General features: G+C 36.6%; 1 protein-coding gene across 4 annotated transcripts in view; it reads left to right on the top strand.

Annotated features, from left to right (window-relative positions):
• Window positions 1-27157, top strand: part of LOC137002666 (adhesion G protein-coupled receptor L2-like) — a 123850-nt gene that overhangs the window by 82759 nt on the left and 13934 nt on the right. For all 4 annotated transcript variants that reach the window (XM_067362467.1, XM_067362466.1, XM_067362469.1 and 1 more), the window contains 9 exons: window positions 7527-7649; window positions 8118-8323; window positions 9376-9552; window positions 12763-12972; window positions 14305-14525; window positions 15202-15268; window positions 23521-23612; window positions 26022-26190; window positions 26940-27068. In XM_067362467.1, the coding sequence (XP_067218568.1) occupies window positions 7527-7649; window positions 8118-8323; window positions 9376-9552; window positions 12763-12972; window positions 14305-14525; window positions 15202-15268; window positions 23521-23612; window positions 26022-26190; window positions 26940-27068 (1394 nt within the window). The remainder of the gene's footprint in view (window positions 1-7526; window positions 7650-8117; window positions 8324-9375; window positions 9553-12762; window positions 12973-14304; window positions 14526-15201; window positions 15269-23520; window positions 23613-26021; window positions 26191-26939; window positions 27069-27157) is intronic.

Below are 27157 nucleotides of genomic sequence, written 5' to 3'. Positions count from 1 at the left end.
ACAGACTGAGAAGAGAGGAGCTGCAGCAATGTCAAATATGGGGAAAATAATTTTTTTTTTTTTTTTTTTTTTTTTACATTCAAGCATGAAAACCTGTTCTAGTAGAGCCTAAAAACAAAATCAACACTTTGAAAAAGGGCATAATAGATCTAAGTACTGTGTCAGTGTTTGGATGTAGAGATCGGTCTTGCATTGCAATCTGTCTTTTCTTTCAAGTTCTTATTTTACGAAACTTTGAACCCTTAATACTTTTGTGGTATAAATGCTTTGCCAGTCCAGTTGAGTTTAGCTGTTTTTCTATTACTTTGAATTATGACACTCACTACAAATGCTTTCAAATGAAAATTTGTATTTTGAACATTCAACAGATTTAAGTGCACATTCAAATACAAAAGCTGGCATATGGCAAGCAGTTGTTAGCACTGAAGAACAATTTAGAAAAAAAATATTTCTAGTTTCAGGGATCGGTCCACTGTGTAGGGCTAAAGCTGAACAGTGAGTAAACACCGGTACACTAAAGTGCTTTGCTAATGTGTTCATTAACTCATATGTTTTATCAAATTAATCTTATACACATAACGCAAACATACTATTGAACTAGCAAATTCACAAGTGAACTTGAATTAAGTTGTGTGCTAGTCAGAATGTGAACATCATGCTGTGAATTTTCCACATCAACACACTATTACAATAGTGTCCTCTGTGTAACATTTCAATGTTTTGTTAAATGTTTATGGATCAAAGACATTCAGATGTCTGCATCAATAGAAATTGTGATTTTATATACATTGAAAGCACATTAAAATGTCTACTTTTAAGGTTTCAAATAAGTTTTGGAAACATAAAATGTCAAAATGTGGGTTAATGTTCCATTGTCATTCAGTGTAACACTTATATTTATGTAAACATTTAAACAACATACTTATTCTGATATGTATGTATTAAAATATTTAAAAGAATAAGTGAGCATACTAAATTTTATTGCAATTTAAATGAGTAAAAAATTCTTGCTGACAAATGGGCAAAATCTAGGATAGTGGCAAAGTATAAAAATGTAAAATTATAAGTAATTAGCATTTAGGGTAAAAGTAATTAGTCTTTAATATGGCATGGATATATTTTTGGTTGTAAATATCCCTGACAAGATTGTTACACTGACATTTTAGATGGTGTCTTCTGTAAATCATGGTAAAAATGCATATTTAATTTTTGCTCCGGAAAAAAAAAAACTAATAAAACAGGACCCATTCTGATGCACTGGTAACACTTAAGTATAGGTCACACATATAAACTATTAACTACGACTTTTCCCTGAATAACCTCCTAATTTACTGCTTATTAATAGTTAGTAAGGTAGCTGTTAAGGTTAGGTATTGGGTAGGATTAAGAATGTAGAATAAGGCATTTATATGTGCTTAATAAGTACTAATAAATAGCCAATATTCTAGTAATATGCATTGTAATAAGCAACTAGTTAAAAGACCCCAATATTGGGCTGCGCAATATTGGAAAAACAAGTAACGTTGTGAGATTACCTTTTTCTGCAATCTGTATTTCTGTATTTTGCAATTTTCTGCAATTGCAAAGTAAAGAAATACAGAAATGTTCACCTGAGCGTTGTTCTAGGATGAGTGGGATGATTTTGTTGGGTAGTGCAAAAAAAAAAAATATATATATATATATATATATATATATATATATATATATATATATATATATATATATATATATATATATATATATTAAAAAAGCTATAAAAATATATTTTTTTTATATACCTGAAGACATTTTTAGTGCAATATTTGACACTAAAGACTGGAATAATGGCTGGTGAAAATCAGCTTTGATCACAGGAAGAAATTATTAAATTTTACAGTATATTCACAAAGAAAACAGTCATTTTAATTTACAATAATATTTCACAATATTGCTGTTTTTGCTGCATTTTGGATCAAATAAATGCACTCTTGTTGAGCAGAAGAGAATTCTTTAAACAAAATCTTACTGACCCCAAACGTTTGAATGGTACTGCACATTAATATATAAAATGTTTGAATATTTGGTTTAATTTAGCTCTTTCTTGTCAACTTAAATGTTATTTTCATCAACTGAAAAAGTGAAAATTAATATATGTTGAAATATTAACCAAACTAACAAGAGATATTCATCAAAAGTCAATTTAGGACTGAAACAACTTTAACAAATTAGAACAACAAATTAACACTGGAACTGGGAGGTTATGTTAGATTTTTCATTTCATACTTATTTGCACTTTAAAATAAATGCATTTTTCCCCTTTGCAATAAATAATAATATATAATATGGCGTTATTTTTAAAAAAATCTGGTGTTCACTGATCTTTTTCTATAACTGAAATAACGCCTTTGGTGTTTTTGAAATATTTATTTGAAAAAAAAAAAAAAAAAGAACTTTTCAGCCTTGTTGACAGCCCTGCTGCAATAAAAGTGTTGACATTGGTGGTAAAGGAAAACTTGAAAAACGGATAGTCTTTTTGTACATTGCTGCAGTGCGGATAGAACAGTTAAGTATCTGAAACAGGCATATTTAGGACCAGCTCCTCGGAGGTAAAGAAATCATATGGAGAGCAGCTACATGATTAATTATTCAGGCGACTAGCATATTAGACAGTATGCAAATCCAACATACTGCAGCAGCTAAATGTCTTCAGCAGGTCTTGCTGTGGCAGTTTCATGTACCCTGTTCAGCTCTCTGAGCATTTTGGGATAATTAGGTTTGTGTTCATGTATGTATTTAAACTATGCTTATCTGAGCACAAATGTTTTGTTACTGTCTTTATCTGCTTACTGTGGTCCTCTACAGCTGGAGAGCTTTATAACAATTTGTTATTCAGTCATTAAATGTTCTTGGCTCCTAAAATGCATTTTATTAAAGCATTTTGTTTCTTATGAAGCTTTTGATTTTGTACACGCTTGGATTAAGAAGGTAATTGCCGGATTAATGAATATGCTGTTCGTGTTGTATCAGGTGAAATTAAGCAAGGTCACAGTGAAGTGTGTTTCGGGCAGTTACAGGTTACAACTATGCATTTGCAGAGACTTTTAGATGACTGTAACCAACACTGCTTTTGTTACCACACACATCCATCTCTGCATATATCAGCTTTCCTGGCGAGTCTGTGGAATGAGCAGAAGAAACTAAGCAATACTACACGACACTAATGTCGTGCTGCTTAATTTAGCGAACCTTTCCCGGCAGATTCGATCTGGCCTCAAGAAATCATTGTGCTGATTGCTATTTACAGACACAGATATGAGAATCTACTGTGAATAATACAGGAATTTGAGGCTTTGACAGCTGTACAAGAGTTTACAGAGAATCTCATGTTGCTTTTGTCAGTTTGATTTCAGGCTGGATGTTGACCTTTCTTGAATTTGCTCACCAAGGTTTAGCATTCTTCACTAGTTTTAAAAATCTATTTCTAATCAGTTACTATCCTGCTCTGTATACTGTAATCTGGAATACATTATAAAATATGTGTACTTGTAATTAGATTGACATTTTAAAATACTCCCAATCAGAATACTAGCAGCTACTTTTTATTGATTACATATTATTCACACAAATAAAATATTAATAAATGTATTTATTCCCTCAAATTCTTCTTTTATCACTTTTAAATTTACCATTCTAAAAAAAAAAAAACTACCACTTGTATAAACCCAGGCTCATTGGAAAAATGTGCCTTTGTCGAAATTTATACAAAATATTTTGAACTTTTTGCATGTTTCAAAATGACGTCCAGTGAGTGGCACTAAAAGCATGTTAATTTTATCCGAAACAGATGAACATGTTCCTGGAAGTGTTTTTTTTTTTTTTTTTATGTTGGTTCTTGTACATATCCCGGGAGTTCAGAAATGAAATGTCCGTTGAGTTGTGGTCAGGGCAAGTTACCTTTATTTCTATAGCCATATACAGAATCTCACAGAAGTGAGTACACCCCTCACATTTTTGTAAATATTTTATTATATCTTTTCATGTGACAACACTGAAGAAATGACACTTTGCTACAGTGTAAAGTAGTTAGTGTACAGCTTGTATAACAGTGTAAATTTACTGTCCCCTCAAAATAACTCAACACACAGCCGTTAATGTCTAAACCACTGCCCACAAAAGTGAGTACACCCCTAAATGAAAATGTCCAAATCGGACTCCAATTGCATGGAGTTCACCAGAGCTTCACAGGTTGCCACTGTATTCCTCTTCCACTCCATGATGACATCACAGAGCTGGTGGATTTTAGAGACCTTGCGCTCCTCCACCTTCCATTTGAGGATGCCCCACAGATGCTCAATAGGATTTAGGTCTGGAGACATGCTTGGCCAGTCCATCACCTTTACCCTCAGCTTCTTTAGCAAGGCAGTGGTCATCTTGGAGGTGTGTTGGAGTAATAGCCTTTGTGCATTCAGTAATAGCCATCCAGTATTGAACTCGTGTATATTCTAGAAGCTGTCTTCAGCGCCGCATCCAGTGTAGAAAATATCACAGATTATAATGGGTTCTATTATCTTTTGACGCGTCGCCCCGCACCGCGCCGCTCGCGTCCAGTGTACACAACTCTTCATTTCCATATGCTGCACCACATGGCCAAAACGTGCACTTTTTTGCACGTTCCCAGGGGCGTGTTTTGAGGGTTTATGACGTCACCAACCCGTTGTAGTCCAAAACGGGTTGTTTTTGTAGGCAGTAAACTGCCGTAACTTTAAAAGACATTATCTCCGTTTGCATTGAACTTTCAGCACTGTAACTTTGCAGATACTGTTTATGCTCAACCAGCAACATTACACTCTAACTAAAGTTAAAAAAGTGAAATCGCATTTAACCACCCCTCTAACACCAAATTTAACACACCTGCTCCCCATTCACACCTGAGACCTTGTAAAACTAACGAGTCACATGAGACCGGGGAGAGAAAATGGCTAATTGGGCCCAGTTGGGACATTTTCACTTAGGGGTGTACTCACTTTTGTGGCCAGCGGTTTAGACATTAATGGCTGTGTGTTGTTATTTTGAGGGGACAGCAAATTTACACTGTTATACAAGCTGTAATTTCTTCAGTGTTGTCACATGAGAAGATATAATAAAATATTTATAAAAATGTGAGGGGTGTACTCATGTCTGTGAGATAATGTACCAATCACAACACACTGATCCAGCCGACCAATCAGAGAACATTGTACTTTTCAGAAGGAGGGGTTTCACAGAGACAGGAACTAAACCGAGTGTTACTGACAGACTGGGAAGAGAGGAGCTGCCACAATGTAAAATATGGGGAAAATAATGCGCTTTTGAACATTCAAGCATGAAATCCTATTCTAGTAGAGGCCAAAAACAAAATCAAGGGCAAAATAGGTCCTCTTTAAATTTTAGTGCTTAAAGTGCTTATAGGCATCAGGAGTAGAGTCCATAGAAAAATAAAAAAGATTGGGGTTGAGCTATTATCTTGAGTGCCTGTAAAAAGGGTGGATATTGTTCTGTTTGTAATATTCATGTATGCATTCATCACTGAAGTGCTGAAACCAAATTGGTTTAGCTCCGGTCTCAGCATGTGACAGCCTTTAACCATTCACATAGTAAGAATCCAAGCCAGGCCCCTGCAAGTGGAATTTATTAGTAATATGATCTCATTCATATAAGTCAGCTTTGTGCACTCATCTGTCATTTCACTATATAGGCCTTTCGATTATTGAAGACGCACCAACCCCCCAAACCTTGGCTCAAAGCTTTTTCACTCCCTTGATTTTCACCTCAAACTTGCATTTGTGTGCATGTTTTTTGTTGTTGTTTTAATGGGTCATGAATTTTTTGAGATGTGAACAGAGATGTGCACATCACTGAAAACACTAAAAGCACTCGTACATTTTATTAATAAGTGGAAATTGGTTATTTTTGCGGGTGTTTTTTTTTTCTTGCAATTTCATTCTAATGGGTTGAAAAGCAAAGTCGAATGTGAGGTAGAAGCGTGCTTTCGGAGTGTGTGACTGGCTGCAGGCACAAATCTACGTTAGCTGGCCCTGAGCTAATCTCTGCTTTTATTCATGAGAATAAACTCTTTTAACCCAACCACTGCACTGTATTATCGCATTACAGTGGAGAATTCAAACAACATGCGGAGCGTGCATGAGAGCGGTTTCTGTGCGGAACGCCTCAGTGAGTTTAACAACGCTCACCACGTGGATATTATAGATCAGATACAGACCGGAGCGTGCACGTTTCGAGTTTTTTATGGACATATTTCTTACACTCTAGTGCTCTAAACATGAACCAGCACCGTGTATGCACATATTTAATCACGTCTTCTTCAAATGAAATATTTGTGCAAATAAGGGCCGTACAGCCTTACGTCATGAACGTGATAACATGAAGGATTATTCTGATATACAGAAGAAAATGAAGTAGATGGAACATTCAAAGCATTGGCAAAAAAGTAACTGTTAAACTGATGTTTTTTTTGTTGTTGTTGTTTAGAGACTGTAGTGCTCTTAAATGTATTGAAAATATTATCTGACCTTTTAAATCCTCTTCTGCGTTTCTCCCTTGTTTTGGCAGTTTGTTGTTATATAGGGTTAGATTTTTAAAATGCATCAAGGTGCCCTCAACTCTGTTTTTTTTTTTTCTTCCCTCTCCCGTTGACATATTTAAATATTCATGTGTCTGTATAATGAGTGTGTTGCAGGTCTGTGTTTTATCGTTACACACACACACACTCTGCCACTCTTCCACAGCTTTACATGCCCATTCCTTGAGACTTTTTCCAACTCTGAGGTGTGAATGACAGGCTAAAACAGGGGCTTTCATGACACTTTAAATTTGTTCACGATTGTAACGTCTGATATCAGGATATTAGATAGTGTGAAAAGTCTTTCATCGTTTATACATTCCAAAATCATATCTTTGTTTTCTTCTGGTGTCAGAAAAAGAGAATGCCCTGGCTGCTCTTGTATATACTTTTGAAAGTGAATGAAGATGGGGTCTGTCAAGCCGTAGCTCTCAGATCTCTTGCTTTCACATCATAAGGGAAATGAATGTCAGAAATCAAAATACTCAAAGTGGTGGCTGTATAAAAAAAGGATGTGTCATCTTTCAGTTAAAGGTGCCAATTTTAGTAGAAGGTAATGAAGTAGCTTTTTTTTCCTTCTTACATTTAGGCACATGAGAAAATATTCTCTGCTTAATAGAGAATACACGTTTTTATTTTCTGCCTCTCGTTTTGAAAATTATGATGTGGTACAAATGCAGCTTTGCAGAGAATTAGTTGGCCGTGGCCTGAGGAGCATTCGGAAAACTTGAAACAAACACAGTTCTATTGCTTTCTTCTCAATTCAGTCTCTTATGTACACACTGTCTTGTTTTAATTAAATTACCTCACATAGACTTAATGAGTCCTTAATTTCCATCTGACAGAAGAATGTGAGAACTTCCAGAGCAGTTTATGCAACAGCAATTGTTTATCATTTTGTTTCAATCTGATTTATTTCTTCATTCAGTGTTGGACGTGTATGTGTTGAGCACTGACGGCCAAATTCAGGACTTCAGGTTTCCACAGAACAGCAAAAGAGGAGCCACAATTCACCTCTCAGCAAATATGGTCAAGCTAAACAGTAAAAACGGTAAATAAATGCAAGTTTATGGTGTTTTAAATGCTTGAATGAAGCTACTTCAGATGCTTAATGAAGTCAATGATTTTCCTGATCTGTAGGATGTAATATAGGCCATAAACACTCTGCACAAGTATTTAGTGCATTGCAAGTTAATGTTATACACATTTTTCATGCATTCTTGTGTTACCATGTCTGTAATAAACATCAGTACTCAAGGGTACCATTGCGTATCCTTCCACATGTTTTGTTGTTCTGGTTGCTAGCAAAAGATCTTACTTTTTCAACATTCTCTTTGATCTGTTATGACAGTAAAAGAGAAAGTCCAAAATAAGAAAGAAAATGTTATAGATATTTTGAGAAGGAAAATGAAACCCTAAAGCCATTTTACCCAAATTGTTTGAAAGAGAAGTTCTGTTTGTCAATTGCAATCCAACAAGAAATGACATAGTATCTTCTCTCATCGTTTATTTTCTCAAGGTATTGCCAAGTTGGTTTTTGTCCTTTATAAGCACTTGGGGCATTTCCTCAGTACGGAGAACGCCACGGTGAGACTGATGGGTGAGGGCGGAGTCAGAAACCACACCCTGACTGTCAACTCGCACATCCTCTCCGCCTCCATCAATAAAGAATCCAGCCGCGTGTTTGTGGCGGAACCAATCATCTTCACACTGGAGCATTTGGATGTAAGAAATCAAATAAAGACTGTTAGTCTTTTAATGTTATTTTTGTTAGTTTATTTTTTTTTCTTTCCCATAGGTATTGGTGCTTTATTTTGTCTGTTTGTGTGCATCAGAGTGTAAAAAGAAGAAAGATTTTAAAAATCTTTCACGTTTCAACTGCTAAATATTTGGAAACTGGTATTTGGCCTTATTGTTGTCATTTAAAATATGAGGCATGTTATTTTATATTGGCAAGTAATCCGTGCCCTCTGATTCTAAGATTTGAGTTAAGGTTATAGTTAAACCTTGAAAAACATTCTTAACTCTTTCCCCACCACTGACAAGATTTTCCGTCATTTATGACTTCCCCGTCATTGACGGGTTTTTCCGGCATTCCGTGTTTTCACTGTTATACGGAAGAGGGCGCTGTTACAGATCTTCTGAAATAGTACAGCATCTCCAGATCCAAAAACAAATAAAAAGAAGATCTCCGTAAACCAGGAGGAGCAGATAAACATTGCTTGCTTACGTTGTAAGCTAATGTGATCATCAAATTTTAAAACTGCATATAAATCAAAACTTCTTAACATTACTGAAGGAAATGTTGAGTTTATGAGTGTGAAGCTTTGGGGGTGTTGATGGATTCTATCTACTCCATCTATGTTTTTGTCATCATTCTGAATCCCATCCGGATGAAGTCTTTTTTTTTTTTTTTTTTTTTTTTTTTTACCCACATTCCAGTATTGATATAAAAAGAATGAAAAAAGTAGTTTTGTTTAAAAGCAGAGGCTCTGTTTTTTTGTTTTTTTTGATATATTGATTGTTTACATATTCATTCAACAAAATATTCTGGGGTGCATGGAAATTTGTGAATATGATCAAAAAATGCTGGTGCTGACTGGCAACTTAAAAATAAAATGCTGGTCGGGGAAAGTTAATAGAGATTGTTGATCAAGGAAAACATACTGTTTGGGTATAAAACATTGTGCCTTTGTTATTGGGAGGTTTAAATCTCAAAACCTTGCAGATGTCACCCATCACATGCAAATAAAATGACATGTTTCTTCATTTATCAGACTGAGAACTACTTCAACCCAAACTGCTCATTTTGGAACTATTCAGAGCGGAGCATGGTAGGATACTGGTCAACACAAGGCTGCAAACTCCTAGCAACAAACAAGACTCACACCACTTGTTCCTGCAGTCACCTGACTAACTTTGCAATCCTGATGGCCCATCGAGATGCACATGCGGTGAGTATCAATTGGTCCCAGACCTGCCCTGTGGTGGGGCATCTGGTAGAGGAAATCAATATGTAGTTCAGTTATGTACAGTAATTATAAGTCACCAGTGATTCCAGTGGTGCCCATTTTCTGCTTTCTCTATGCTTTTCATATAACCATGAGTCTGTTGAGTTTTCTTATCTCTCTACAACAAAACAAATGCATATAATGGAGCACTTTCTTAATAATAATATAATTCTTAGTTTACTTTGATGAATGAAGCTTTTGTGTCACTAGTAGGTTTCTGGGAACAATGCAGTTATATGTCAGTATGACATGAAAGCAGTAGCAATTGTCTGATAACACCAAACACTATATGATAGCGTAGTTATCATTTAAGCTGTAATGAATGTGGAAATTATGGATGTGGTGCAGCTGCATCTTAAATCACATCTACAGAAGTACATTAATGACAAAAGTCTTGTATACCGTAGTTGAAGTGAATTTATAAGGGAAAATATATTAAGTGAAAAAGATGTTTTGTTTTGTTTTGTTTTTTTAAACAAACTGAATTTAGGCAGCTCAGAATTTGTTGTCGAACTGCCAAAAACAAAATTGTCTGAAATGTTTTCAACTTAAATATTCACTTCTTAAATGCAAGCTGTGAAATAAAATGATAGATTTCAGCTCCCAGAAATGCAAGGAAAGCAGCTACTTGTAAATTGGTTAAGGTTTAGTTGTGTTGAACAAATCCAGCATTGAATTATGTTTCTTTTTATAACCTTTTGCTACCATTGTTCCATAGCACTATCTTTAAGTTCTTAGAAATTGCAGATGCAAAAAAGGTGGATAGATATTCCTTATATACCATATATTGTATTCAGTGCTTCTGAAAAAATCTTTGACAGTACTCACAAGATAGTCAAAGCTGTGCTGTAGGGTTGAGAATTGGAAATCATGCCAAATGAATCACATTATTTCCATAGTTTGAACAAATCCATCCAATAATTCAACCAATACCTATAGTGCTGGAGAAACCAATTAAAAGCTTCAGACAATGGTCTGATGTGAACCTAAACAACATGCATCTGAAACAAATGAGGGGGGATGTAATCCCTGGCCTCAAGCACATCGACATTACTGCTCACCCAGGAAAGACAGGGCAGAAACCCAAATTGGAGGCACCAAAGTTTCACCTTCCCTGTCTTTCTGGCCAATTACCTTCTACAAGGTCACCCTTTCACAGGTCAACAAGCTGGACAGTTTGATTAGCTCACACATGAGGAAGTGGCTTGGATTACCAAGATGTCTCAGCATGATGGGACTTTATGTAAACAGGGTAATTTCACTCCCAATTACTAGACTTACAGAGGAAAACAAATGTGCTAAAGTTAAATTAGACATATTTAGACGGTCCAGTGATATTGTTGTGGGAGAGCCCACTCCAATCCTATAATAACAGAAGGAAATGCAATCTAGCATTAGCAGTCCATGACACAAAATCAGCCCTTTTACACTGGGACATTGTTGGCTAGGTACAACACGAAAGAAGGCAAAAGGCAACACTAGCTGAATGTCAACAACTTGTGTTGGAGGACGTACACCATCAAGAAGTGACTAGGATCACTAAAGCCGTATCTTAAGCCAAGCAAGACTGCTGGATGAGATGGAAGGGCATTGAATTACCTGGAAAGACCTGTGGAATTCCACCTGTGGAGGAATATAGAATGAGTTTAGCAGATGTCCAGCAGACAAACAATAAAGGCATTCTTGGAGGCCACCAAGCGAGGCAGTCATTGGCTATGGCTGAAAAGGAGGAACAACACAAGGTCCAACAATTGAGCACTGTAAGAGACCAAAAAGTGGCTTGGGGACATACATCTGAGCTTGATCAGCCCACTGCTTGTTACTAGATGGCTCCTCTCAGTGTTAAGGCAGGAACACACCAAGCCGATGGTCGGCCGTTGGCCAGTTTTTCTTCGACTAAGTTTTCTCAGTGTGTTCTGCACCATCGGCTGAAGGTGGTCCTCGTCTGCTTTTTTCGGCCGATTCAAAATGTTGAATCGCCGTTGGAGCTTGTCGGTCCGTCGGGCCATCTGATCTTTCTGATTGGCTGTTCAGCTACTGCCACCTGCTGGTTCGGAAAGGCATTTCATCTCACGCAGGTGCAGAACTGATGTGCTATTTGGCCGTCGGCTGTTTAGCGTCGGTTTGGTGTGTCAGGCCAACTTTGAACACAGACACTGCCGACGTGAGCCAACCCCACAGTCTGCTTTCGTCGCCACTAGTTCGTCGGCGTCGGCTTGGTGTGTTCTGGCCTTTAATCTTTGTGTCATGGCAGTCGTGCATTTGGAGCAGTCATTAGCAATGGCTGAAAAGGAAGAACACCACTTGGACCAATAGCTGATTAGAACATTCCTCATTTAAATGAAATGCTGGTCTACAGGGATTGTTGCACCTAATCTTTACTAACTAATCAAAATGTGTCGGTTAAATAGTCAAGCAAAATTGTAATGATCTCGCTTTTTTTATGATCAATTTTCATCCTGATATAAACAGTCATAATTTAATGCAGTGTCATTGAAGAGACAAGCCAACTGAACATTCAAGAAATGACATTAGGTGTTTTCATGCAAACAGCCTTTTCAGTAAATATAACAGAATTGTTTTTTGTTTGGACGACATGTGAACAGAACCTGTTGTTAATATAAAATCATCTAAGACTTTTTTTATTTAAAAAAAAATCAAGCTATGCTATGTGAACAAAGACATAAGATGAATGATTTGAGCTCAATGTAAAAATGTCTTTAGCTTTTTTTAAATAAAGTTGTGTATTGAGCTGTGTATTGAGCTATGTATGAACAAAGATGTAAGATGGATGCTATAAGCACTAGGAGTTTTGAACGGTCTTATTTAAGACGCCTGCTGTCAAACCCTCACTCTATTCCAGATGTGAGCTTCCATTGTAATCAATGTAACTGTCTCCACTGGAACTGAATTTTGTTGCTGATGTGTGAATAGTAGAAATATATATAAAAGATGGAAGGTCATTGCATGGGTGACTAGCAGATGTGATACATTTACTGGAAAAGGTAATTTTTTTTGCATTTGAAACTGGGCCAGTTTTTCTAGTCTCTACACATTCGAAAACAAAAAGCCAATTCTCACTTATTATATTCTAACAAGTGAAGCATTAGAGAACATGGCATAACTGTTAATGCAATTTTTTTATTTTTCAAGGGTGAGGGGAGCATTCATGAGCTCCTGCTGACGGTTATCACACGGATGGGCATCGCTGTCTCGCTTGTCTGCCTTGCCATTAGCATTTTCACCTTCTGCTTCTTCCGTGGCCTGCAGAATGACCGCAACACCATCCACAAGAACCTCTGCATCAATCTCTTTATTGCAGAGCTTCTCTTTCTTGTAGGCATCAACATGACTGAACCTCCAGTGAGTATACTTCCTAAATTATAATACTGAAAATGTTTACTGTAAAGCTGCTTTGAAACAATATATTGTGAAAAGCACTATACAAATAAACTTTAACTGAATTGAATTTAATGTTTTTGTAGTATATCAGTTTCAACCCTAGTAAGCGGCAACATTTTTGACATAGGCACCCCCCCAACCCCCCTCAAGAGCCACCACAACCCACAGCGATATAATGTGGTTAAGTGAAATTCCTACTGGCAACCAACAGAATGGCAACTTGCCAAACTCTAGTCAGTGTGAGGACCTTAAAGGGTTAGTTCACCCAAAAATGAAATTCCTGTCACTCACCCTCATGTCGTTCCAAACCCGCAAGACCTTCGTTCATCTTCAGAACTCAAATTAAGACATTTTTGATGAAAACCAATTTTTATCTCCCATAGAAAGCAACAAAATTACTACATTCAAGGTTCAGAGAATAGTCAATTAAAATAGTCAACGTGACTACAGTGGTTCAACCTTAATGTAATGAAGCGACGAGAATACTTTTTGTGTGCAAAAACAAAACAAAAATAACGACTTTATTCCAAAAATGTTCCTCTTCCCTGCCAGTCTCCTACGCAGTTGGCACAGTGAACGCAGTGCAGAGCTTCCATGTTCTATGCTAGAACGCCAACTCTATATTGGCCGGCCCCTGTGTCAGCATCACACGCATGCGTCATGGTGCTCACGTTAACATCCTCGACCGATACTGACCGGGAAGAGGAACAATTGCTGAATAAAGTTTTTATTTTTGTTTTTGCACACAAAAAGTATTCTCTTTGCTTCATAACATTAAGGTTGAACCACTGTAGTCACGTTGACTACTATTGGAGATGATAAAAAACACTCAGATTTCATCAAAAATATCTTAATTTGTGTTCCGAAGATGAACAAAGGTCTTGCAGGTGTTGAACGGCACGAGGGTGAGTAATTAATGACAGAAATTTCATTTTTGTGTGAACTAACCATTTAAGACAGCATCACTTGAACTTAACAATTTGCTACCATCAAACTAGAATCAACAGTGAATATTATCCAAAGAAGTGAACTTAACATTCCCTTATCATGAGGTGCAGTATTTGACCAAGTAATTTGACCAATGAAGGAGTTTCAATGATGTTATTGACTATGAATAGAGTTTCAAATGGGTTAGGATGCTGACTTAGTAAGGTCGATTTCTCACAAGGGTTTGGAACAAATTTTTTTTTGATACAGATTAAAAAAGAGAGACATTAAAGATGCATTTTTGGTGAATAAAGTTCTTAAAAAACTGCTTTGAAGACTAAACTCCTCTAATTTCTTTCTGCGCAGATTATTTGCTCTGTGATTGCTGGACTTCTGCATTTCTTCTTTCTTGCCGCATTTTCCTGGATGTGTTTGGAGGGCGTTCAGTTGTTCCTCATGCTTGTGGAGGTCTTTGAGAGCGAATTCTCTAGACGAAAATACTATTACGCATCTGGCTACCTGTTCCCCTGTGTGGTGGTTGGCATTTCAGCAGCCATCGACTATAAGAGCTATGGGACGAGGAAAGCGTGAGTAATGTTCTTTGTTGATATAAAAATATTGAACTGTGCTTAAGGTCTTACAGTTTAAATGCAAATACAGACCTACATCGGTCTATTAATTACACAATTAGTCTCATTAGTAGAGACTTTGGTCCCACTTTATATTAGGTGTTTTTAACTACGATATACTTGCATTTAAATTATTTATTTGATACAATGCACTTATTGTGTACATACATGTTTTTACATTGTATTTATATTTTAAAAATGCCTTGCATGTAATTATATTAATAATTACACTGTTGACCCATCCCTTACACCTTGACCTACCCTTAAACCTACCCATACCACCAAACCTGTCGCTAAACTTACCCTTATCCACCTCAATACCAGCAAAAGTGTTTTGCTATACAATATGAACACAATAAGTACATTGTACTTATTTTTTGATGGAAGTACATAGTAGTTAAGGGCACCTAATATAAAGTGGGACCGAGACTTCAAAACCTGAATTGGTGCGGTCAGATAAGGGAGACGTTCAAAATGTTTACTGTTAGTGTGCCTCCAGAAACAGGGTTGGGAAATACTGATTTGGGAAAGTCATTCCATCCAATGAAAGTGGTTGTCACTCTCAAAACTTTGTAGTGTGTTCATGTAAGTAATTGCTTCTGTGGTGGTAATTTCTCTTTTTCCCTCTTTCTAGCTGTTGGTTGAGAGTTGATAATCATTTCATTTGGAGTTTCATCGGCCCTGTTACATTCATCATTATGGTAAGTTTTGCACATTTAACTTGACTACTTTTATTTAGGTGTTTAGAACTTCCACTAGAAAAGGTTACAAAACCATTGAAATTACTTAAGTGATGTTGTACTTCATTTTCACCAGTAAAGAGATATATTGGTGTTTTTTTGCATTGTGTTGAATTGTGAGATATGCATCATAATGTCTGTTTTTTTTTTTTGTTTGTTTTTGAGATATTTGATAATACCCAACCCTGATGTGTATGATGTGTTCCCATGTCTTGGTAACACATGCTGTTTTTCTGTAGTTCAGAAAGATAAGCTTTCTTTACATTGGGCAATAATTTATGCAGTTTTTTGTTGTTTTATTTTGATTGGTCAGTAATGTATACTGTCTTTCCATGGGTCAGTCGTCATTCATAGAGTGTTCTCCTATTTACTTTCCATATTCCTGGAGAATGACTCCAGACCTGAAGGTTAAAATGGAATTTCAGTTCTTGAAATTGGAAGTATAGAGAAATGATTGTATGGAAATACAGCTTTCTTTGAAATAAGTATTCAGACTTAATTCAGTTCCTCCTTTGACAGCGGTTATAGCCTCAAGTCTTTTTGGAAATGATGTGACAAGCATTGCACACCTGAATTTGGGGATTTTCTACCATTTGTTTTGGCAGATCATATTCAGCTTTGTCAGGTTGGCTGTGGACAATCAGTGGGCAGCCATGTTGAGTTCTCTCCAGAGATGTTCAAATGGATTCAAGTCCACTATATTCCCTAAGCCACTCTTGCATTGTCTTAGCTGTGTGATTAGGGTCATTGTCCTGTTAAAAGATATACCTTCAGCCCAGTCAGAGGTCCTGAGCGTTCCTCAGGTTTTCCTTAAGGATATCTCTGTATTTTGCTACATTTAGCTTCTATCCTGCCCCAGTCCCTGCCTCTGAAAGGCACCCCACAGCATGATACAACCAATTTCTTTGGTTTTCTCCAGATATGATGCTTGTAACTGAAATTCATCAGACCAGAGAATTGTTTCACATAGTCTGGTAGTCCTTTGGGTGCTTTTTTGGGGCAAATTTCAAGTGTGTGTATGGCCACTAAGATTGTAGTGATGGTTGTCCTTCTGCAAGTTTCTCCCATCTCCACACATGATCTCTGGAGCTAAACCAGAATAATCACTGAGTTCTTGGTCACTTCTCTTACCAAGGCCCTTCTCCTCTGTTTGTTTTGGCTGGGTGGCCAGCTCTAGGAAGAGTCCTGGTTGTTGCAAACTTCATCAATTTAAGATGGAACATTAATGCATATTTTTTGTAGCCTTCCCCAGATCATGACAGAATCCTGTTTCTCAGTTCTCCAGGCAGTTTCTTTAACCTCATGACTTTGGTATGCATTTTCAGCTGTTCAGCTATTGATAGCTAAAGTTGTTATCATACTGATATGAATTATGGCATCACAATGGGGATAGTTTTTCATAGTGTGAATGTGTTTTTTTTTTCTGCCCAAAGATAGATAAAAATATGACCCAAGCCATTTTCCAAAAAATAGATGCCATTAGATGCTGAGATAATGAAGTTTAAAGTCAGTACTGTTTAGTTTATATTTTACAATACTTTGAATGTGGCTTGTCAGAACAGGAAACTCACTTTGTGTGTGTCCTTAACTATGTACTTGCATTCAAGAATATATAGTGTTCATATTGTATTGCAAAACACTTGTGTTGCTATTAAGAGGTGGATATGGGAAAGGTTAGGGAAAGGTTTGGGTGTATGGGTAGGTTTAAGTTTGGTTTAAGGTGTAAAGTAATGCTCAGTGGTATAATTATAGATGTAATTACATGCAAGTGTTTAAAAAAACATGTATGAACAACATACATGCATTGTATCAAATTATAAATTTAAATGTTAAAAGTTAAATGCATCCCATGTACAGTACCTTCTGTGTCAGAGAGGTCACTTCCTGTAACCAGGAATTTAACACATGGGTGCATCACATATAAAGGTCATGTTTTACCCCAAAACTAGAGGTAGAAAGAAATTCTGGTAGGACCAATTCATAAATTGCATGTGACCTTTTTTTTTTATGTGGCACTTGTTAGTTTGTAATTCTCATTCATGATTTCTTACAAGGATGGTCATATTTCATCTCAAAACCAAAAGAGAAAAAAAATAAGAAATTATATTTTGCATAAAGCCTATTTTAGGACATTTATATTTAATTAAGCAGATCCTCTCTGTACTCTCACAACCCATGAATTACAAATATATATAGTACTTCAACAAACGCAGTTAGAAGAGTAACTTGTCCTCTTCAGGTCTCTGAACACAAGCTGGTTTATATTAAACTTGTGCTTGTTGGTCTATTTTGAGGAGTGGAAGGGTGAGATGGAGGAGGAGGCTGGGAGGCACAGAGGAGGGTTGAGGTGGTTCGGCTAGCCTGGCTTCCTCTTGTGCTGTGCCTGGCCTGCCTGGCTGTCTCGTCAGATCTGTGTCATCACTCCCAGCTGTGTTAAATGCATTCCTAGCCTCTCCACTCAAGCCGGAGCAAAGCAGCTCCTGGTGGCTCAGGAGCAAACACTCAACAGCACCATAATCAGTGATCTAAAGACCCACCCTCAAGCTCTCTCTCCATTAACCCTCACTTGTCTTTTTTTTTGTGTGTGTGTGTTTCTCTTACCGTTAGTAATTTCCTCTTCACCACAACTCTATTCATATTTACTGCTAAATGAAAAAGTCTAACTTACTGAATTACCGGGTTGTGGGAAATAGGGTTGGGTATCATTTGAATTTTAGCTATTCCGATTCTGATTCTGCTTATCGATTCCAAAACTTATTGATTCCCAGTTTCAACTCCAATATGGTAAAAAAAAAATGAAGTCAGACATTTAGATATCAAACATATTTATTCTTTCTTTCTGTAAAACATTCTGTTACAGCTGAATACCATGAACGAAAATCAGCAGCCTAAAGAACAAATAACTAATGAACTAGACTAACTAATATAAATTTCAAACATCATTAACCCTTAAATGCTTTTGTGACCCGGGACGTCATTCACTACCCTCCTCCTCGTTCATTTTTTAAAGTTGGACATCAACCTTCTTGGTATTCCTCAATCAATTCATTATAAAGAATATAACAAGAAAAAAAAATCATAAAATTATAAAAGAATGCCTATTTTTGTATTAATTTTTTGTAAAAAATTGTATAGGGTCGCAAACGACCCCAGGTGTGTATGAGTGTACATATATTTTTCTGCACAACAATAATTGAATCTTAGATGACGGAATAAGTGCGATTCACCTTTATTCCACAAGGTGGCAGTGTCTGATACACAATGCTGAAGTGACAACTCATTCAGACAGAAAACGAAATAATAATAACAACATGAAATGGCTCAGTGATTTACTGCAGAGTAAGTACTGAACGCAATGAAATATGACTGTAACTGTTACTGGATTGATCTGGTGAAGCTGTTAGTGATAGAAATATTGATTTTGAAGATGTTGAAAATGAAATAGTTTTGAGAATACGTTTGAGATCGCGAATGGGCTCATATTCGTGACCAGAAGCATAAAACTAGCCCATTATTTGCTGAATTTAACTGGGAAATGAGCTCTGACGAGGACAGTGATGATGGCATAAAACATCTGCTCAGAATGAGCCCTTTCAAGCTCCAAAAGGTTACAAAATACGATTTATTTTATTCTTCTGTAATTGTTACTCTAATATCAGAGGAGTTTTATATTTTCGCGACAGGTAGAGATCCTTCCATTTTAGATATAGTTCCGGGTCGATAAAGACCCGAATATGTAAGAATGATTGGCGAAACAGTCATGCATTTAAGGGTTAAAGACAACACAGTAATAAAATAAGAACAAATAAGCAAATTAGCAATAGCACAAATACAACTGAAAGTTCAGAAATTGAAATCAAGTGTAAAATAACTGCAGAGTATAGAACAATCCTTATTAAAGTTACAAAAGTTATTCAGTCAAAATCAGTGAGAGTGATTCTCTTTTTCTTTTCTTCTTTGATTAACAGTAATGGCACAGACGGCAGGAGGTTTATTAGGCTTCTGTCACTTTAAGACCAAATGCATGGATCCAATATACTGTTACACATGCATTTTCTTTCTCAACTGTTTATATTCACTTAAAACATACCTAACTGTGTTTACGAGGATATTTTGACATAATTTTGTGTGTATTTGTCCATTCAAGCACAAGATGAAGCCAAAGACAACTCGGTTCAGTATTTGTGCACTATATGAGAAGCAGCTTTTTGTGTGCATGCTCTGGATGTGCCCAGTACAGAATAAAGCGAATTGATTTCTCTTTCGTGTCTTCTTGCACTTGAATGGTTTGAAAACCACATTAAAATGCACACACAGTAAGCGGAATCGAATTTTTAACTTTATATCGAGTATCCGATTCCTGACCTTAAGTATCCGATTCCAGAATTGGAATCGATTTTCGATTCCCAACTCTAATAGGAAATTTGTTATACAACCACAGACTGTGTTGAATGTGAGGAGAGATAAAAACTGAAATGTGAAAAAGTGTTGAAATTTGTTGTTGCGTTGACCAATATTTACCGTTTACCAATCTCAAAAAAAAAAGTTATTTCTGTTATTTTGACAAGTACAAATATATTTGCTCTACAGCCTTTTTTAACCTCATTGGATGTGAATACAGTGGGTACGGAAAGTATTCAGACACCCTTAAATTTTTCACTCTTTGTTATATTGCAGCCATTTGCTAAAATCATTTAAATTCATTTTTTTCCCTCATTAATGTACACACAGCACCCCATATTAACAGAAAAACACAGAATTGTTGACATTTTTGCAGATTTATTAAAAAAGAAAAACTGAAATATCACACGGGCCTAAGTATTCAGACCCTTTGCTGTGACACTCATATATTTAACTCAGGTGCTGTCCATTTCTTCTGATCATCCATGAGATGGTTCTACACTCCACTTCATTTGAGTCCAGCTGTGTTTGATTATACTGATTGGACTTGATTAGGAAAGCCACACACCTGTCTATATAAGACCTTACAGCTCACAGTGCATGTCAGAGTAAATGAGAATTATGAGGTCAAAGGAACTGCCTGAAGAGCTCAGAGACAGAATTGTGGCAAGGCACCTTTTTTCAAGGTTACAAAAAAAATTCTGCTGCACTTAAGGTTCCTAAGTGCACAGTGGCCTCAATAATCCTTAAATGGAAGACATCTGGGATGACCAGAACCCTTCCTAGAGCTGGCCGTCCGGCCAAACTGAGCTATCGGGGGAGAAGAGCCTTGGTGAGAGAGGTAAAGAAGAACCCAAAGATCACTGTGGCTGAGCTCCAGAGATGCAGTCGAGAGATGGGAGAAAGTTGTAGGAAGTCAACCATCATGCTTTATGGCAAAGAGGCCCGACGGAAGCCTCTCCTCAGAGCAAGACACATGAAATCCTGCATGGAGTTTGTTAAAAAACACCTGAAGGACTCCTAGATGGTGAGAAATAAGATTCTCTGGTCTGATGAGACCAAGATAGAACTTTTTGGCCTTAATTCTAAGCGGTATGTGTGGAGAAAACCAGGCACTGCTCATCACCTGTCCAATACAGTCCCAACAGTGAAACATGGTGGTGGCAGCATCATGCTGTGGGGGTGTTTTTCAGCTGCAGGGACAAGACGACTGGTTGCAATCGAGGGAAAGATGAATGCGGCCAAGTACAGGGATATCCTGGACGAAAACCTTCTCAAGAGTGCTCAGGACCTCAGACTGGGCCGAAGGTTTACCTTCCAACAAGACAATGACCCTAAGTACACAGCTAAAACAACGGCTTCACAACAACTCTGTGACTGTTCTTGAATGGCCCAGCCAGAGCCCTGACTTAAACCCAATTGAGCATCTCTAGAGAGACCTAAAAATGTTTACCATCCAACCTGACAGAACTGGAGAGGATCTGCAAGGAGGAATTGCAGAGGATCCCCAAATCCAGGTGTGAAAAACTTGTTGCATCTTTCCCAAAAAGACTCATGGCTGTATTAGATCAAAGGGTGCTTCTACTAAATACTGAGCAAAGGGTCTGAATACTTAGGACCATGTGACATTTCAGTATTTCTTTTTTAATAAATCTGCAAAAATGTCAACAATTCTGTGTTTTTCTGTCAATATGGGGTGCTGTGTGTACATTGAGGAAAAAAAATGAACTTAAATAATTTTAGCAAATGGCTGCAATATAACAAAGAGTGAAAAATTTAAGGGGGTCTGAATACTTTCCGTACTCACTGTATAGGGATTCAAATAAAAGGGGAATAATCTAAATAAATTCCCTGCAAAAAAGACAGAGGGTGAAACGTTAATAAGGATTTGTTATGAGAAATGAAAGAATACATGTAGTTAAGTGAAATAAATCATGCAATATTGCTAAATTCGTGAAAAAGTGAGGTGAGCAGCTCTTAAAACAGAATACAAAGGCGACATATGGCTTAATCCTGTTGGCTCACATACCTCTCATTCCACACAAATGCAAATGTTTTCATATTCACAAAGTAAAATGTCCCAATATCCACATAAAGTAGAAACCTTCACATATGCAAAAAATGTGTTTGCTGTACCACCACTGGCACAGCCCTTCTGTATTTAAATAGAGCCGTGTAACTCTGTTTTGTTTCTGTATTTTATTTTGATGAATAGGTTAAGAAAGTTTCATAAAATATACAGTAAAAATCGAGTTTATTATAGATTGTATTAAATATATGTATATCATTATAGATGGATACATTTTTAGATATAGATGAATAGATTTCTTTTTCTTTCTTTGTTTCTTCTCTTCATTTCATCCAGTAATACTCTTTCTTTCCTTCTTTCTGTTTCTGAGCAGGGGTGATCCGCATTTGAAAGGCTCTGAAAAATTGAGTTGGATTCTTTGGTGTTTACATGTGGTTTGTGTTGATGATCGACAAAGCAAAGAATTTGGTGACTTTCTTTTCAAAGCGCATATTCTGTTTCTGTCTTTCTGTGCCTCCAAAAAAAAAAAAAAAACATAAAAAACAGATGTGTGTTTTTCTCTTGTATATAAAATTGTAATGTGCTCACTTATTTGTAATGTAGTTTTTTTCATTTTGGATTATAGTCAAACACAATATACCAAGTTAACAACATGTGCCTGTTACTAACCTATACAAATAGTCAGTACTTAAATGGAATGTTTCCCCAACTGTCCTTATATTATCGATATGTGACCCACATTTTGAAGTAAAATATGTAGATTTTCAACACTCCAGAAACTAAGGAGTTTTCCCACTAATTAAATGCCATTTTAGAGTCTTGTTTTTTTAAATTTGATGGAAAGGTAATTGTGTAGAGAGGTTCTAAAATCAGGATGATGATATTATATTTTAGGTTAGTTTTTGAAGTTAGGAAAGTCAAAAGATAGACACCACTACCTCTTTTAACAGAGCGTGCTCTCTTCCTGTTCCACATATTTAAAATAGATGATTCTTTTTTTTTTTTTTTTGGGTCTCATTTTTTTATTCCCCGTGTTTCTTTAAGAGGTCTTCTCTGGTCAGCCTGAATTACATTCCCATGTTCAGGGTGGTGAAGAAAAACACAAGCTCTTGCCAGCAAGCAGACATTTTCAGGGCCAGAGTTATGACTTACACTAGTCTGAGAAGGCGCCTACGCGCCGTTTGTCTGCGATAATCTTTAAGATCAAAATTAGGAACAAATGGTAGCACTATATTTTCCTGTTGGTAGTTTATGTCTTAAGAAATATGAACATTCTTACAAGCTTCTGTACTAACTTGAGTCACAGTCTCATTCAAGATCTATTTTAATTATAGTGTTAAGAATTGAACGCCTTTCCAAATGGCCTGTGCGTAATACCGTCTCATTCCAGGTTATAAGATATCTTGGAAACTCCCAGTAGGGTCCATCCATTCTTGCATTGTGACATTTTTGCAGATGCTGTCTACTTTATGAATTATTGAAGGCTATACTTCATAGTTCAGATCATAGTGTACTGCAGCCAACATAAACCACACTTTTATTTTTTAATGCAGTTGTTACATTCGACGAACAGCATAGTGAACACAGGACCCAAGAAAGATGTTCTACTATTCTTGTAGAACATGTAACTGTTACGTGGTGCTCTCCGGAAAAGTGCAGCTGCAAATATGAATATTAAATGTTTGACAAATATGCCATCTGAATGATGAATTGCAAAACGTGAGTTCCAAGAACTGTGGCAAAGCTGTGTGGTCTTCTCAACATGTTTTATCTTTTCCAACAGCTCAATCTCATCTTTCTGGCAGTGACTATGTACAAGATGGTAAAACACTCAATGTCTATGAAACCTGATTCCAGCAGGCTGGAGAGCATACGGTAAGATCAATCTTCAGCACTGTCGAACACATTTAGCAGCTTTGTTTTTAGCCCAGCTGTCTGCACAATTTCACATTTGGACATTTTCTTTCATCTTTAGTACTAAACTATTTTGTTGTCCCGACTTACCATCTTGATTGCTTTATTCAAAGTGGCAAGATCTTAAAATGATAACATTATGGTTGTATCTCCACAATCTTGCTTTGTGGCACTTGTGAGCAGTTTTCTGTGGTAAAGACTGCACATGAGGTAGAGGTTGCATCTGGAGCTGGACTGTAAATGCTCAGATGCAGCTAATTGGGGTTTATGGGAATAATTAGAGAAAGCATTAACTTTTCAAGCACCGTGTTATTAACTTATTCGTTCACTTCCTGCAATGTGATATCACAGTCTGACCTTCTCATAAACATTTTCCTTGGGAGCTACATGCATATTTCCAGATGGGCCTTACAATGGAATGATACGCAAGATGTTTTATTGGACCCAAAGTCATGATTACTTTTAAAAATGCAGCAGGAGACGGAGAGAAATCTCCACTTGTCATGTCCATTTTAAGGGATCATCCTTTCAGGACATTTGAGCCACAGAAATAGTTGTTGGAATCTATTGGGAACAAGTCCAGTGATATACTGCTGTCTTAGACTCTTATATCTGGGTGGTCTAATCGTAGGAGTGGGTTAAATTTATGCATTTATTTTCTATTTGCAAACAAAAGTAGTATTTTTTGTGTGTTCCGAGTAAAACTGAGCAAATAAATGCAATAGCCAATCAAAGGCAATTAAATTTCTCGCTCACAGAGAGGAAATAAGTTCAGTACCACTCAAATCGCAAGAGTTTTGCTCAGCATGAGCTCAATTGAGTTCTTCACTCTTGCAAATGCTCTCGTTAAAATCAACAAGATGTAAAAACAATGTAAATGAGATTAATCAATGCATAAAACAGCTGTAAACTAATTCAGAAACGCACACACAAAAAGCTTGCTGTGTGGCCTACATATGTGACCTGATCCAGCAAAATGAGTCACAGTGACCCAAATTTCAAAACTGAGTATCAATGAAAAGATGAGACAATAAGCTTTAAAATGATATCCTAGTCAAAGTCATACCTTGAATGGTTTTAAAGATATACCCATTTGAATTATGGCAGTCTGCCCTCTTTTTCCAATTGAAAACCTGAGAAAATCGCTTTTAAAGTTTTTTACCCGTTTTTTGTTGATATCTTTCAAAATCCATTACATTTAAAGGGATAAACTACTTATTTTACAGCTTAATTTGACCAAAGACATTTTTATATATATAAATGCTATTAAACCAGGCTGAAGCTCAAATTATTTTAAAGTATTTATTTGAATTAAGATTTTATAAGGTACTTTTACAAAGATTTACTAAAATCAAAAAGATTGAACAGAGGTGCTACATTTTTGCTTGAGAGAGAGGGTGTGTGTGTGTGTGTGTGTGTGCACGCGCGTGTGTGTGAGTGAGAGAGAGAGAGAGAGAGAGAAAGTGAGAGAGGCCATAGACAGACGTATCTCATAAACTAAATTTTCATCAAATGACAGAAAACACGGCTCTCCATCATTGAGTTTACACCGTTTACAGCAAAAGGCATGTATTTTGGCTAACTCGACATCTTGATCACTGCTAACTGATTCACAACTAGACATTGAGGAGATCTGCTAGCTTGTTTACACAGAGCGCGCGCTAGTCTGACAGAAGGATGGCTAGACCGATCGCGTAAAAATCAGCATTTATGTCAGTGTGTTTACATTCGTAAGCTTTTTGATTGGTTCTATATAACGTGTAACGCCATATTTGGAGAGCAGAGACGTTTCAAGGGATACCGAGAAATGCTCATAAGTGACGAGAGGAGTTCAATGTCAAATTTAATAGCCATTTAAATACCATTACTCAATTATCTGGACTACGAAACTTTGGGAGATTATTTTTGAAAGTCTGTTCTTTGAAATTAGCTTAAAAAAAAAAATCTATTTTTTCATTGTTTTTCCACATTATCAGCCCATATCTTAAAATAGAACGTTGCGACTTCCGACTCATTTCGCCAGAGCGGGTCACATACTGTATAAATAGGTACAAACAGAACTATTTGATTGGCTGATGTATCTAACAGTCTGAAATTAGATTGTAATCATTTGTCATGCTTTGCTTGTCAAGGAGGACTCCACTTTGATGGAGTCAGATGTTGTCAGTCTGTACACTGACAACATCTACAATTGTACAGAATCAAGATTAGAAAGAGATTGCAACTGCATAAGCAAACAGAGAAAAAAGAGAACTAAAGGGACAAAAATATGTGTTCTAATTTTTAGACCCGTTACACTGGCAGAGAAGCCTTGATATTGTTCACAAAAGCTACGGAATGTGTTTTAAACCATTATCCTGTCATTTTCAGGTCCTGGGTGTTTGGTGCTTTTGCATTGCTGTGTCTTCTTTGTCTGACGTGGTCGTTTGGCCTGTTTTTCTTGAACGACTCTTCAGTAATTATGGCATACCTCTTCACTATCTTCAACACCTTACAAGGGATGTTCATCTTCATCTTCCACTGTCTTCTGCAGAAGAAGGTAAACCCAAGTCCACCTGTGAAAAGCTACAGGAATTGGTTTTCATACACCACATTCTTCATTATTGAACGCTGCTGATTGTGTTAAATATTGATTCATAAAGCCATTTTCTGGCTGCAATGTTTATTTTGCGATTTTAATTAAACTAAAATCCTTTGAGATTGTTGTACTTTAAGTCAGTAGAAAATATGAAGGTTGTCTTTTTTTAAAGGCTTGTTTTAATAGGTTATATCCTTTATGTATTTACTTAAATAATCAAAAAGTTTATTTATTTCACTAATTTCATTCAAAAAGTGAAACTTGTATATTATATTCATTCATATATATATATATATATTATATTGTGTAATGAATGAATATAATATACAAGTTCACTTTTTGAATAGAATTAGTGAAATCAACTTTTTGATGATATTCTAATCATATGACCAGCACATGTATACTGTATATAATATGTGTGTGTGTGTGTGTGTGTGTGTGTGTGTGTGTGTGTGTGTGTGTGTGTGTGTGTGTGTGTGTGTGTGTGTGTGTGTGTGTGTGTGTGTGTGTGTTTTCCTCATATTTTGATGGTTTAATCAAACATGTGGGGTCGTTAAAAACAAATATACCCTTCCAGACATTACTTTTGGCCACTACTGTGCATTATGTATGTCTCCTACCCTTTACTTTGCTGTAAATAGTGTAATCTTTTTTGCTCGGGTCTTGGGTTTGGTTGTTAACTGACCTGATGTTGGATTCTGTTATCATAGGTGCGTAAGGAGTACAGCAAGTGTTTCCGGCAGTCTCAGTGCTGTAGTGCTCTTCCCTCTGAAGGACCCCACAGCGCTAACAAATCCTCGGCTTCCAGGTCCACAGCTCGATATTCATCTGCTACACAGGTACATCTATAACCTCTCTAGTTGTATCATATGTAAAACCAAACACAGTAAACCAGGCCACTGCCCTGCAGAGTTTAGGTCCAACCCTA

Source organism: Chanodichthys erythropterus, chromosome 16, assembly GCF_024489055.1.
Source record: "Chanodichthys erythropterus isolate Z2021 chromosome 16, ASM2448905v1, whole genome shotgun sequence".
In the NCBI taxonomy this organism is placed as follows: Eukaryota; Metazoa; Chordata; class Actinopteri; order Cypriniformes; family Xenocyprididae; genus Chanodichthys; species Chanodichthys erythropterus.
The sequence above is the reverse complement of the archived record's forward strand: the minus strand, read 5'-3'. Positions and strand labels throughout refer to the sequence as shown.